At 33.8% G+C, this 14,184-nt stretch overlaps 1 protein-coding gene across 1 annotated transcript; it reads right to left on the bottom strand.

The window, feature by feature from the left end:
• Window positions 1-381: 381 nt before the first annotated feature.
• On the bottom strand, window positions 382-10,998 carry LOC128549500 (G-protein coupled receptor dmsr-1-like). Its single transcript, XM_053526226.1, has 2 exons — window positions 10,755-10,998; window positions 382-2,151 (listed from the first exon to the last, which is right to left on the bottom strand). Exon 2 carries the CDS (start codon window positions 1,921-1,923, stop codon window positions 838-840), a length of 1,086 nt encoding a protein of 361 aa, XP_053382201.1. The 5' UTR covers window positions 1,924-2,151; window positions 10,755-10,998; the 3' UTR covers window positions 382-837.
• Between the last annotated feature and the right edge of the window lie 3,186 nt (window positions 10,999-14,184).

A 14,184-nucleotide genomic window follows, 5' to 3' on the forward strand; every position in this document is an offset into this window, starting at 1 on the left:
ACCCAGGTGCCCGCTCGTGATGAAATAACGCCCGGAAGGGCACCTGGGGTCTTCCTCCACGATCAAAGCTAGGAAGTCGCCATATGACCTATGGTTGTGTTGGTGCGACGTTAAACCCAACCAAATAAATAAATTCTGAATGTTATAAATCATTTCTATCTATAAGTTGCACCAATCATTAGTGTTGGTGGTTGGGGACGAGGTGGATATACACTCATTCATTCCGTATAGGGGACGAAAAGTCTAACCGTTAATCGCCAATTTGGGTACGAATATTAACTGGATATCAAGAAAACTTTCACAATAACCATTTATTTATGTGAATATGTGGATGGCAAAAGTAGGCACTAACAGGCAGTTTTGTCCTGTTAACATAATTATCTAGATAACACGCAGTTTTGCCACTTGCCAGATAATAACTGGATATGTGGCATTTTTAGTGAAAACTGTCTACATAAATAAATGGATATGTGGTTGGCAGAAATATGCCACCATACTGAGGTTATTTATTAATGTATCTTTATAATGGTCCTATTTTTACGTCAAGCAGGTGAGAGATCACAACTGTTCACCATGAGAGCTTCTTGCTAATGATAGCTAAAGATGAGGTATCATTGTTGCATATTCAGCTACATTAGCTTCTGTTTGTTATGACTCAGAAGAACTATTTCATTTTCAATGGACGATGTAAGAGATCATACACTGTTATATCTGACGTTGTCATTTCCCCCACCTTTGTGTAGTGTAATAATTATTCTACTGTTTCTGTTAACACGTGGAAATTTGTCAACAACTTGACAGCAGTATTCGACCCCTAGCCAATATGGCTAGGTCATCTCAACGGGTATGATTTATTTGCCTCAACTGATTGTGACAATGTGCCGTCCGGAAAGAAAATAACTTTCGAAACGTGTCTCTATATTGTCGAGACATTGAACAGTATAGAATAAAATTCACTGAGGAGTTAAACAATACTAGAAGATCAAGAATATCGCCAATGTTAGAATATATGTCTTCAAAGAACCTATCATCCAAACAGCTTATCAAAGCAAAAATGCCTTGAGGCATCTCTGTGAGCACGCATATAAGGACAACAGCTATCAGCATCCGCGTAGTTCTGATGTTGTCACGATGTCTGCCATGCGTAGATAATCTCGCTTGTTCTTGAAGCTGCTCTCTCTGTTTCTCTGATCGATACATTGTGTGTATGATCCGACAGATGAAAAATGTTAGAAGAATGCATGGTAAAATTTTCATAACTACGCCGAAAAACCAGAATATTGACACTTTGTAAAATATATGTTTCTTAACAAAATCTGAATCAACGATCCAGTAACCAGAGACATTGGGATCGACAATGTCTGACAGCGCTATCACTTTATACATAAAGAAATTAGGTATACACAGTACAAGTATTACATTACTTATGATGGTAACTGTAATTATTGTTCGTTTAAGACTGTATTCCCGATAACCGAATGTATTATTGCAAACAAATTTGTATCGAAGTACTGCAAGATACACTGTAAACCACAAGGACATGTTGTGGCATATAATTATAAAGTGATTGTGTATCATTATAAAACACATCCAAGCATACGTATGATTTGCTTGCCATATCGGTTCTTTTGCAATATAAAAGTAAGCTGCATACACCAAATACGTTAACATTGTCAGGAAATCTGCGCCAGCAAGTGCTGTCAAAATAAAGTTTACAGGTTTGATCATATGTTTTCTTGTCAAAACAATCATGTTGATAATATTCGATGACAAGCCGAAAATGCAAACAATGCAGCTGATATATCCATGTAGTTTTCTATAGTCCTTCTGAAGTTTTATAAACGGAGAGTCGGTGACTGTTGGTACAGTGGGATATTGTGTATTGCTCCAGGTTACGTCTGTTGTCTGGAGTGATTCTGACATCCTTCAACAGAATAGAAATGTCGCAGCAGAGGATTTTTTTTTACTCCAGATACGTGTGAAAAAATACTCTGTTGTCCACTTCCGTTATGTACTAGTTGACTGTAACAGTAGGAATCAAATGCTATCTTTTACAGGGGTCATTCGAAAAGACAACTGCAACTGTTAGCCATTCGCCTATACTTTGAAACTTACTGGCTTCTTTAGCAACTGATCTAGAATGGCAAATAACTGAAAATATATATAAAGATGCATAAACAACATTAATATGTTTTCTACCTGTTGCGCAAAGAGGACTTTGGTCCTGTGGTTACTTCTGCACTTCAAAAGCAATCATCTGAAAAGAATCCCCGCTTAAAAGTACTCCAATGACAATCGTTCATTAATTTAAAACTATTCTCTCTTTAGGTATTTACTTCAAATGTAGAAAATCCTCTTCAAACGTATTTAACTTTACTAAATATATAAATCAATTGTCTTAGTAGAGCTACATTCACAATTAAATACCATATAGTAACAATCGATAATTAAATAAACTTCGAGTTTTTAGCAGCATGTTTGAAATTTGATCCAGGAGAAAAAGTAAAGTTTTAATGCAAATTCAAGAATGTCAGTGACGGACCCGAAGGTACAGTTTAATCATTTGAGACCTAGCATATTTTATTATCAAATTATATATGACAATATATCTAATCCCATATGATAAAGAATTTTACTGCAATACAATTAGCAAATTGACTTCAGATGTTTGAACACGTGTGACCAATCTCTCGCCATCATTTATCGTTCTCTCTACCCATTTATAAATTTTGTCCTGTCCCTCAGTAGAACGAGGGCGCCTGTTGTCAGATGGATGTCATAGAATTCTGTGTAACAAGTGTTATCTGTTTAGAAATGCCACATAAGTCAATTATTCGACATCGTTTTGCTATGTTTGCTGTAGTTTGCCATTCATTTCTGGCTACCACCAGTCACAATATCATCGCAATATTACTGATTATTCATTTCTAAATTTGTATCGTTTACGTCTACATATTGTTTTGCACACTTTTTGTCAAATTTCAAGAATCAGTCCTTATTAGTGCTGACAGTTGTTGTTTGTTATTCTCGTAGTTGTATGGTTTTATAAAAAAATGTTATCATATATTCATTTATTTCATTTTATCACATGTTTGTCGCGGGAGAGAAATACATTTAAGCCATTACGTATATTTGAAAATACGCTGGTGTAAGCTTTGACGTCGACGCCGCTTAAAGTATGGGAGGCGTTTGTCGAATTGACTTGTTTATAGAAGTTAAAGAAAGTAAACATTTTGATGTTTCGGCTATGAAAGCTAACATGTGATAAAAAGAAAGTTTTATTTGTGATTTTCTACATTGAATTTATTAAACTCGTTGAATAAAATTGATAAAATGCGCCTCACATTTTATTACTCTATTCAACTCCTTTTATAGATTCTATATAAAAAAGACACTCATGTAATGTCCTCTATTTAACTGAAACAACTTTGTAAAACTCGTTTGTCACCATGAATGAAATTGTTATTTAAAAATGATTTGGTACAAAAGGGACGAAATGCAAAATGAAGAGATGTATGTTTATATGTTCAAAACATGTCGTCTTTACGTGCTACAAGAGCTGTTCAACTGGCAAACAAAACACTAACATAAGTACTTGTTTGTTCGCCAATGTGGCATTTAAGTTCCATAATCATCCTCATTAGCATTTAAAAGTTCTTTAATCGTATTCACAGTGCGCTTCTACAATTTTGTTATCAGGACTCCACTAACACATAATTTGTATACGAGAATATTGAAATGTTTGCAGCCTATCCCCGCGCATCATTAGGATTCCATGGACACATCTTTGGGTCTCTCTAAGTTTTATTTTTATACTCGTAACATGTATAACTGTTGCGTTCAATATTTTAATCATCACAACAACATCATGTTGTCGTCAACATGTACTGTCTTAATTAATTCACACACACGCGGAGTTTGTTATCAGCTGTGCATAATAATTCGCCATCATTTGCGCCCTCGGAACTATTTCGCAAGACGTATTACTTATTCCGGTTCTAGCGTGTATAAACAAAGGATGATAACGACCTGCCATAGCGCCAACTACCACCTGGCGCCATATATGCGCCAATAAATAGTTCTATCATATTTTATCTCAATTTAACAATAAAACATATATCTGTAGAAAGTGAGGTACATGTTATACTTCATTGTAATGCTTATGAAAATTTAAGATTGCAATTGATGGCTAAAGCGTCTGAGATTAATCCCGCTTTTAGTACATTCACAGATAATGAAACATTTGTTTTTATTTTCTCCAACTATGATACTGTCAAGGTCACCGCAAAAACCTGTTATAATATATTGCAATTAATTAAGGTCAAACATTCTGTTCCCGTAGGTATTGTAGATTTTATTTTATCGTAGGCTTTTTAGGAGTCTGTGTATTTATTAACTTTTAGTGGTAGTTTTACTTCGTATTCTGTAGCCGCTGATAATTTCTATATATATATATATATATATATTAGATTGACTATTTAAAGAATAGATATAGCTATTGGACTCATCCATGCGTCGGTGTCAGCGTTCTGATTTGTTAGGTTTTTGATTGCTTACATTACACAAGTTCCATAACTCCATGACTATTTCTTCTTTTTTCCCCTCAGTACCCACTGATGGGAGTGGATTGGATTGAAACTTCACACACTTGATCATTATGATGATCTGACATGCAATGACAGGTTCCATAACACTACCTTTTTTTACAGGTTTATGCCCTCTTTTTTTTCGACTTGGATGTTTTTGGTTAAGTTTTGGCAGTACCCACTGATGGAAAATGATTGAATCTTCACACCACTGTCAATTGTCTTGAGTTGATATGCATTATACAGCTTCCAAAATCTTGTTTTGAAATTTTACAAAATTATGCCAATTCATTCATTTGACAAGACTGTTGAATGGTCGAGCGTTGCTGTCAACCGACAGTTCTTGTTTATATTTATAGCTAACATGTAATACTTAAACTCGTAGCATTTTAATGTTGAATGTTTAGACATGTTGAAATTTCAGGATATGTGATAGAGTATTTTAATGTTTTACTTAATAGTCTCTTGAAATTCAATATTATGAATGGCATTGTACTTTTTATGACTTTTATATTTGTATGTATGTAAATATTTGTACAATGATGAGACTCAAATAAACAAACAAATACAAAATATATTAGAATCAAAATAAATTTTATACAAACCGTGTTTGAACACTATTTATACACTCGGGCGGTTATACGTCGTACGAAATAATTTACCCGGGCTGCTCCCTCGGGAAATTATTACGCCCGACTTACAACCGCCATTCGTTTATAAATAGTGTTAAACACGAATTTGCTATAAATTATTTCTTAACTACAAGGTAACAAAAGAGCTACTTGTAGAACTGCACATGAAGATTTACTGTTAGATTCTTAAAGGGAGACAATCAGAAACAAAAATTCAATAAAACTGTCCACTATGTTTTTTAATATCCAGCCCTTTGACAAACACTAGAGGAAGCAATTATCGGTAGAATTTAACAATAGATTAATGTATTTTTATGTTCATAACAGAAAATGTGACAACCAAATTTTAAACAAAGTCATTATAAGCCTTTTATCGAATTATACCTTTCACCGAGCGAACATCAAAAGTACTTCTACAAATGTCGCAGCCACAAGTGATAATCACAAGGAAATGATATTTCGATGTTACATGTAAAGTTTATTCCATGTCTTTTAGATAGTTTTACGAAGTAAAATCAGTTTTAGCCCCGCAACGGTACAAACATCGGGTAACGTCACACACATAATAATGACGTCAGAAAACTGTTTATTCATTCTTTGAAATTTTCTATTCCATTCACATTTTAAAGTTTTTAATTTTCATGCTTAAATAGCTATTTATAAGCGTGTGTAACATTATTGATGTATATTATGGAAATAATTTCACATTTATCAGTAAATGATAGAATGTCTCGTTCATGTGTAGTAACGTAAAAGTGACAATCGTAAAATGTAAAACAGTTAAAATTTCTAATATAATACGTCTGAAAAGCATGAACTAATACTGAATAGAATGTCATAAAATCCTGTTACAAGTGTGTAAGACATCCACCGGATATATTTACACACACATAACAACATAACTACAGGAAAGTCTGAATATTTTGGCTACTTCCATCACACGTTATTATCGCGCGTAATCATTTGTCCAATCAATTTGATATCCTAACAGAACATGACAGCACCGTTAGTCTTAAGTGCCTACATCGTGTTAGCTATGTACATGTCCATGTAAAATATGTACAAGTAAACTAACAAAGTGAATATTGCCGTCTGCTTTAGTTTACGTTCACTTTAGACATTTTATCACCATGGTAATAATGTTTTACAATATTTTTCCGTGATGTATACTGAATGGCTAAAATTTCAAAATAGACTGTTTTGGTCTAACTCTTCTGTTTTAAAAAAGAAGCTAGACCAAAAGATTTCACAATTCCATTAAATATTGCTTTCGTGATCTTTAGAAAATATGATGTGTTTAGATTACTTCATGGTGTTGTCAATTTTCAAAGAATGTTAACAAAGTGTAACAATGAAATGTGTAACGTAACATAATAGAATTGTTGCATGTAATTATTCTTTTAATAATCTGGTTTATTAAAATAATTTATACAGCCAATAGTAAAGTTTGATTGTAATGTTTTAAAAATGACGTTTAATAGAATGGTTTTGTTGTTATACTTGCAGTAATGTTTAAAGTAATGTTTTCATGTAATGTTCTATAACAATGACCGACACAAGTCATTCGGATTCGTTTACTTACTGTGCAGCCTTTATAGAAATTATACATTTCTGTTATGTTCTTAGTAGCCATATCGTTAAGACTGCATTTTAAAATTTTTAATTTCAGACACACTGTCTCCAGAATCCTAGCTCATTTGAATCGCCAGTTTCTCAGTTTTAACCCTTAAACTGCTAAATTTCTAAAATTGACTGGTCGATCATTCAATTTGGGCAATACCTTTTACTTATTCGAAGGGGTGTTCACTGAACATTTACAGACTGAAAAGTGAACAGTGCAGACCATTATCAGCCTGCACGGAAGTGCAGACTGATCTTGGTCTGCACTGGTCGCAAAGGCAGAATCACTCACCGCCAGCAGGATCAAGTTTAAGGCAGAATTCGACAAAATACGTGCTATCCATATTGAATTTTGAATCGTTCTGTCAAGTAACTTTCCCGGAACTTCTGGCATAGAAATCCCACGTATGTGATGATTTTGCCAACATTCTATATATTTTGGCACAACGTTTGACCTGGCACACACCGTTTTTCGCAAATATATTTAACCGTTTCTAAGTTTCAGCGACGACTGTATCGGAAAATATTACTAAATAACATATAAAGACAACTGAAAGGGAAAGTTGTCTAATTCCTACGCAAGTAACAATACATGCTAACTGAATTCAGCTCCGAACCATTTTATTTTTTGGCTATTTTTTTTTTTTTTTTACTTTATTATTAATATTAATTTAATGTAAATTAATGGATATGATGTATGCTGGTTAAAATATTTTTTGATGTTACAGACATTGCTTGGCCGACGTTTATCTTTTTACAATCAATCTGTTTACAAAAGTTTCAATTATCAATCTCAGGGTTATATGTAAAAGTCTTAAGACCGACCCTATCAACATTCTAAGTTTTATATTTATCTTGAACAGTATAAGCATTAAGAAGTTGTAATAGAACACGCAGAATTACGAAAACGACCGAAAATATTGGCGGAGATTAACTTACACTGATTGAAGGCGCGGATGGATATATCTGAAGTCAGATATTGCCATCATCACCTTCAGCTAGTGTCAAATTGTTGTATTCTTCAATCAATAGTAGAAATAAAGTAAGATGAATGCTTTTCTTGCAAATACTATTCTATTATAGTAGCATATACATTTACGCTTTCATTCATAAATTAAAGCTTACACTCCAGGATATAAGACGAGTTTTTCTAGCAGCGGCAAAAACACGGTAAAGTCCTGTCTGGCAGCATTATTCGTTGAACAGAATACCCATATTAACAAACAGTTAGATCTCTATTAGAAATGTTTATTTTATTATTTTTATGAAATATTGGTAGTAATATATATCCCTTTAACACGAATGTATCCAAGAAGTGGACTATTTCATTGACAATATATTTTTTATATATTTCAAACATCTGAACCAAATGGCAAGTTTTGAAATTATGCAGTTTCGGTAGCACATCAAGTAAAGGTAAAGGGAGGTAATAATAACTTTTAAAATGAATTCCGGCTTAATGTGTAATAGATAAAGTAAACATTTGATGAATATAACACAATAGCTCTTAGTCATGCTTTCATTCTTTAGGCTAAGTATGTTTATAAAATTTACACCTATATGCTAAAATTACTCTTTCTTGGTTGGACAGCAAGGATAGGAGAATTAAAGTTTTCGAATATCAGTTGTTAAAACATTAACATGTATTGAGCACTCATTGAATACAAATAAGTGTAAATGGTCATTTATAAAACGTTTGAACAAATCCATAACTTTATCAAAATCTGATAATCAACCTTGAATATCATATCTAAAATGCTCTTAATTGAATATATAATTTATAATTTATACCGTTAAGTCCGTCCCTTACGATATATGTATACAATTTGACTGGTTATCGAAATTAGCCGAGATGCCCTAATGCCCACAAACATTGTCAGCAAGTTTGGTGAAGATCCGACGAAAATTGAATTATAGAGCAGGCATGTATTGGATGATGACCGACCGTCCGCTGCCATTCATAATCTCCTCCATTTTGTTTCTTAACCGTTAAATAAAAACTGCTGAGGTAGCTATTCAGACAGTCAGGGCTGATATCAATTTCTAGGTTTCGTACTGAACGGCTTTTTTCAGCGACTTTCAAAAAATATTCCCACATCCGATGATCCTTTTTACTATATTTTTAAGATTATTAACGAACGTTTTAATATCTAAATCAGATAGCATTGTTATCCCTTAAATCGTTTTTGTGTGTTGTAAAAAATAAAAACAAACAAAAAAAAAAAAAAAAACCAAAAAAAAAAGAACTAAAATTAAATCCAGATTTCAAGACGCATAATCAAACTCAGTACATAGAGCGCCTACTTCATCCGATTTACATTCGGAACATTTTCACGCGTTTCGGGCTTTATCGTATGTTTAACATGGGGCTGTTGAACCGTCCAAATACAGAAAATACAGGATTTTTGTACGCACGTGCATTCAAATACCGTAATATATTGTACGGTCACGTGTTGCAAATGAACGTTTGCGATTGGATAGATAAAATAGGTATAGAATAAACAAGGTAATTAGACACCAAAATGTTCAATAGTATTTACGATCTATTTAGATTTGTATAACTTTGTTCATAAATTTATATGATTACATATTGAATAATATTGTACATATAAAATTGTTTAAATAATATTAGGTTATTTAACATTGTTCTGTACAATACGGTGATATATTTGGACGAGTACCCAGCTGAGAAAACCATATTGGACGAGCCGCTAGGCGAGTTCAATATGGTTTTCTCAGCTGGGTACGAGTCCAAATATATCTCGTATTGTACAGTACAATGTTAAATAACCTTTTTATTCTATATCTATTTTATCTTACTATAATAATAGTTTAAATTAAAAATGTTTCACTGAATATTGTATTCCTGCCTTTTCTAGTTTTTCCCAGCTTGGTATGAGTGCAAATATATATTATACAGAACAATGTTAGACCTTAAATAACCTTTTCATTCTATATTTATTTCACTTCATACGTAATATACGTAATTCATTGAATGTTGTTTTTTTTCTGCGTATCATCATTAAAAAAGTATATGGTGCAACCTCTCTACAACAGCCATTTGGCGATTTGGGTGGTAATAATACTTGGCTGAGATATTATGCCCACAAACATTGTCAGCAAGTTTGGTGAAGATCGGATGAAAACTGTTCGACTTAAAAGAGCGGACAAGGCTAAATTCCCCGTTTTTCGAGTAATTCAAGGACTATAATCAAAGAGTGCCTGGTACAATTTGGCTGGTTATCGAAATTGGCCGAGATGTAATGCCCACAAACATTCTCAGCAAGTTTGGTGAAGAGCCGACGAAAACTGAATTATAGAGCAGACATGTTTTGAATGCTGACCGCCCGCTGCCATTTATAATCTTCTCCATTTTGTTTCTTAACCGTTAAACCCAAAATACAGAGGTAGCTATTCAGATAGTCAGGCCTGATACCAATTTCTAGGTTTCGTCCGGAACGGCTTCTTTTAGCGACTTTTCAAATATTCCAACATCTGATGGTCCTTTTTACTGTATTTTTAAGTTTTTGATTATTAACGAACGTTTTAATATCTAAATCAGATAGCATTGTTATCTCTTGAATCGTTTTTGTGTGTTGTAAACAAAAAACAACAACTCAAATTAAATCCAGATTTCAAGATGCATAATCAAACTCTGTACACAGAGCGCCAACCGATTTACATTCGGAACATTTTCACGCGTTTCGGGCTTTATCGTATGTTTAACATGGGACTGTTGAACCGTCCAAATACAGAAAATACAGAATTTTTTGTACGCGCGTGCGTCCAAATACAGAAAATACGGGATTTTTGTACGCACGTGCATCCAAATACCGTAATATAGTGTACGGTCACGTGTTGCAAATGAACGTTCGCGATTGGATAGATAAAATAGGTATAGAATAATATAACTTACCAAGAGGCGCACAATATATTCCTTTACTTTAATTTTTTTAATAATACCAGTTCACACCGTGTTAATAGTGGCAAAAAAAACCAAAAAAACTAATGCCCGCAGTCATGTTTTTTTTGCGATTACCTGTTCACTTTCACACGATAGAATTAAAATCGGTGTCTATAATTATATTGTATCAAATATGCTGTGAATATGCATTTATTTCCTAACTGCAGTTTCATTGACAACAATCAAAAAATGCTCCTGTCTGTTCTGTTTAATTCTTTGTGTATTAATGTTTAACATTCCTTAACTTCTGTTATTCAACACCAGAACGTCATAATGAGTCGAGGAAGTCAGACTTAGCTCTGATTTGTTATTTTGTGCACTTAAAACAATAATTGAGCTGTGTCATGAGAAAACCAACATAGTGGGTATGAGACCAGCATGGATCCAGACCAGCCTGCGCATCCGCGCAGTCTGGTCAGGATTCATGCTGTTCGCTTTCACAGCCTATAGCAGTTAGAGAAACTGTTAGCGAACAGCATGGATCCTGACCAGACTGCGCGGATGCGCAGGCTGGTCTGGATCCATGCTGGTCGCCAACCCACTATGTTGGTTTTCTCATGGCACGGCTCAATTACTCATGAAGCATTTGCTTTTACAGAAATAATTTGCTGCAATTAGATGAATTAGTATGATTGGCATATACCAGTATATATTCCCTGTGGGAAATTTGCCAGAAGCACTTAACATATTACATTTTACCTCTTGACATTCTGAAATGGAGAATAGGGCGGACAATGAATGGATAGGCGAATGATGGGGAGAATGTTCCCGTTATTATACCGGCTCAGGGAGACTGAAATGCCAAAATGTCATTATAAAATATAAAGAATATTTAAAATATTTACAAATTAGCGAGATAATTATTTTTCTCAATATCATATTAATAAAAATAACAGACAATGACAATGCAAATGATTGTAGATCATGTAATTTTTCATAAACATCACATGTATCATCATAAATACATGTAATACATATTATGCTATTAGGTTATTTAACATTGTTCTGTACAATACGGAGATATATTTGGACGAGTACCTAGCTGAGAAAACCATATTGGACGAGCCGTCAGGCGAGTTCAATATGGTTTTCTAAGTTGGGTACGAGTTTTTTTCAGCTTGGTATGAGTGCAAATATATATTATACAGAACAATGTTAGTCCTTAAATAACCTTTTTATTCTATTTTTATTTCACTTCATACGTAATATACGTAATTCATTGAATGTTGTTTTTTCTGAGTATCATCATTTAAAAAATGTATATGACGCAACCTCCCTACAACTGCCATTTGGCGATTTGGGTGGTAATAGTACTTGGCTGAGATATTATGCCCACAAACATTGTCAGTAAGTTTGGTGAAGATCGGATGAAAACTGTTCGACTTAAAAGAGCGGACAAGGCTAAATTCCCCGTTTTTCGAGTAATTCAAGGACTGTAATCAAAGAGTGCCTGGTACAATTCCGCTGGTTATCGAAATTGGCGAGATGTAATGCCACAAACATTATCAGCAAGTTTGGTGAAGATCCAACGAAAACTGAATTATAGAGCAGATATGTTTTGTATGCTGACCGCCCTCCGCTGCCATTCATAATATTCTCCATTTTATTTCTAAGCATTTAAATAAAAACTGCTGAGGTAGCTGTTCAGACAGTCAGACTCAGGGCTGATACCAATTTCTAGGTTTCGTCTGAAACGGCTTCTTTTAGCGACTTTTCAAATATTCCAACATCTGATGATCCTTTTTACTGTATTTTTAAGTTTTTGATTATTAACGAACGTTTTAATATCTAAATCAGATAGCATTGTTATCCCTTGAATCGTTTTTGTGTGTTGTAAACAAATAAAAAAAAACTCAAATTAAGTCCAGATTTCAAGATACATAAATAGGTAAAAGGTACAGTTACCTGCCCTTCGTTACCCAACTAATCCGAGAGAAAAGAGGTCCCTCATTTCATGATGGATTTGATTGTAAATAGATATTCTGAGCTTCTGAAAGTAGCCAAATTTTATAGATCTGATGTAAATGAAGAGAAAGGGGTAAAAAAAGTCTGGAAAATCATGGTTTCTTGTGCAAATGACTGTCAGCGGATTTGTACAAAAAGTAGGCTGGACCGCTTCACTATGTAAAAATGCAATACACTATTCATTCTGACAGATGTGAGGAGAAAAGTAGCAGGTCAACAGGTCACTTCAAAGTGATTTTTGTGTTTCTCTTGGATAGATTTCTAAAGAGAAGGTATTTGCATTTGTCTTCAGAACATTGTGTCAAAGCCTTGCATTGATATATTTGTATGTAACCCTATGAGAAATTAATTGTACTTTGGGGCCTGATATAATGGAAACTGTCAGAAAGTAAATTGTCAATTTTTTTGTCATTTTTCATTCTACATGGCTAAAATTTTGACAGTAAATGGCTGGTAAGCATAGAAATCTGGTAAACATTTAGATTAATCATTACATTTGCTGAAATTGCTTCAGTTTGGGTGAAAAATATACATGTACTTGAAAAATGTGAAAATCCTACTTTCAGTTTACATATTTCTGGATATTTTCTAATTTTGCGGGTTTTCATGCATGAAATGCATTTTTATAAGTTCTTTGTTTGAAACCGATATGCATAAAACAGAATGGGGTATTACAAATGCCGCGATGTGATATTTTCTTGATTTTTTAGAAATTTGAGCTGCGGCCGAGGAAATCTGACCTAAAGTCAGATATGTATTTTTTCTATTCTTGTTTACATTAAATTGCTCAATGGTCACTTGAATTTACACAGTACACACAGTCTGAATATAAAAGTATGTGTAATCATGATATGTGCAAGAAAAATCAGTTCAAGGACTTGAAAATTGAGCAGATTAGGCCTGAAATTGGCATATTTTAACTGATTTTGAAGGAAAACAGGCAGATTTTCACACACTAGACTTGCATATTGGTTTCCTCAATGCTTAATTGAGCATAAATCATGATATCTGAGGTCCTGGATTGTATATTTACTTATTTTGTTGGATTTCTTACACTTTTAGTACCTGAAAACCTGAAATGAGAGCGCTCGGACAATGTGAAGTTTGTCGCATAGACGGGGATTGACTGCCTTTGTACATATATGTCTACAGCTTCTCAGATTTGACCGAAGACAATTGTTCGGTGTTGTGAATAGGTAAATAATTCCTTTTTAGATGCTTTTAATTTAGATCAGGTACTTTCTGAGATTTTGTAAAATTTGATAGACTTCGTTTAATTGCACCCGCAAGCGAAAAAAAGGCTAGAAAATAGAAATGTAGTGGAATAACATTATCTCAGCCAGTTTTGCCATAATGACTACTTTGTACACCATGTGTGGTAGTGAGATCACATTTATAATCAGTTACCATGAAATTG

The sequence above is a fragment of the Mercenaria mercenaria genome, chromosome 16, assembly GCF_021730395.1.
Source record: "Mercenaria mercenaria strain notata chromosome 16, MADL_Memer_1, whole genome shotgun sequence".
NCBI lineage: Eukaryota > Metazoa > Mollusca > Bivalvia > Venerida > Veneridae > Mercenaria > Mercenaria mercenaria.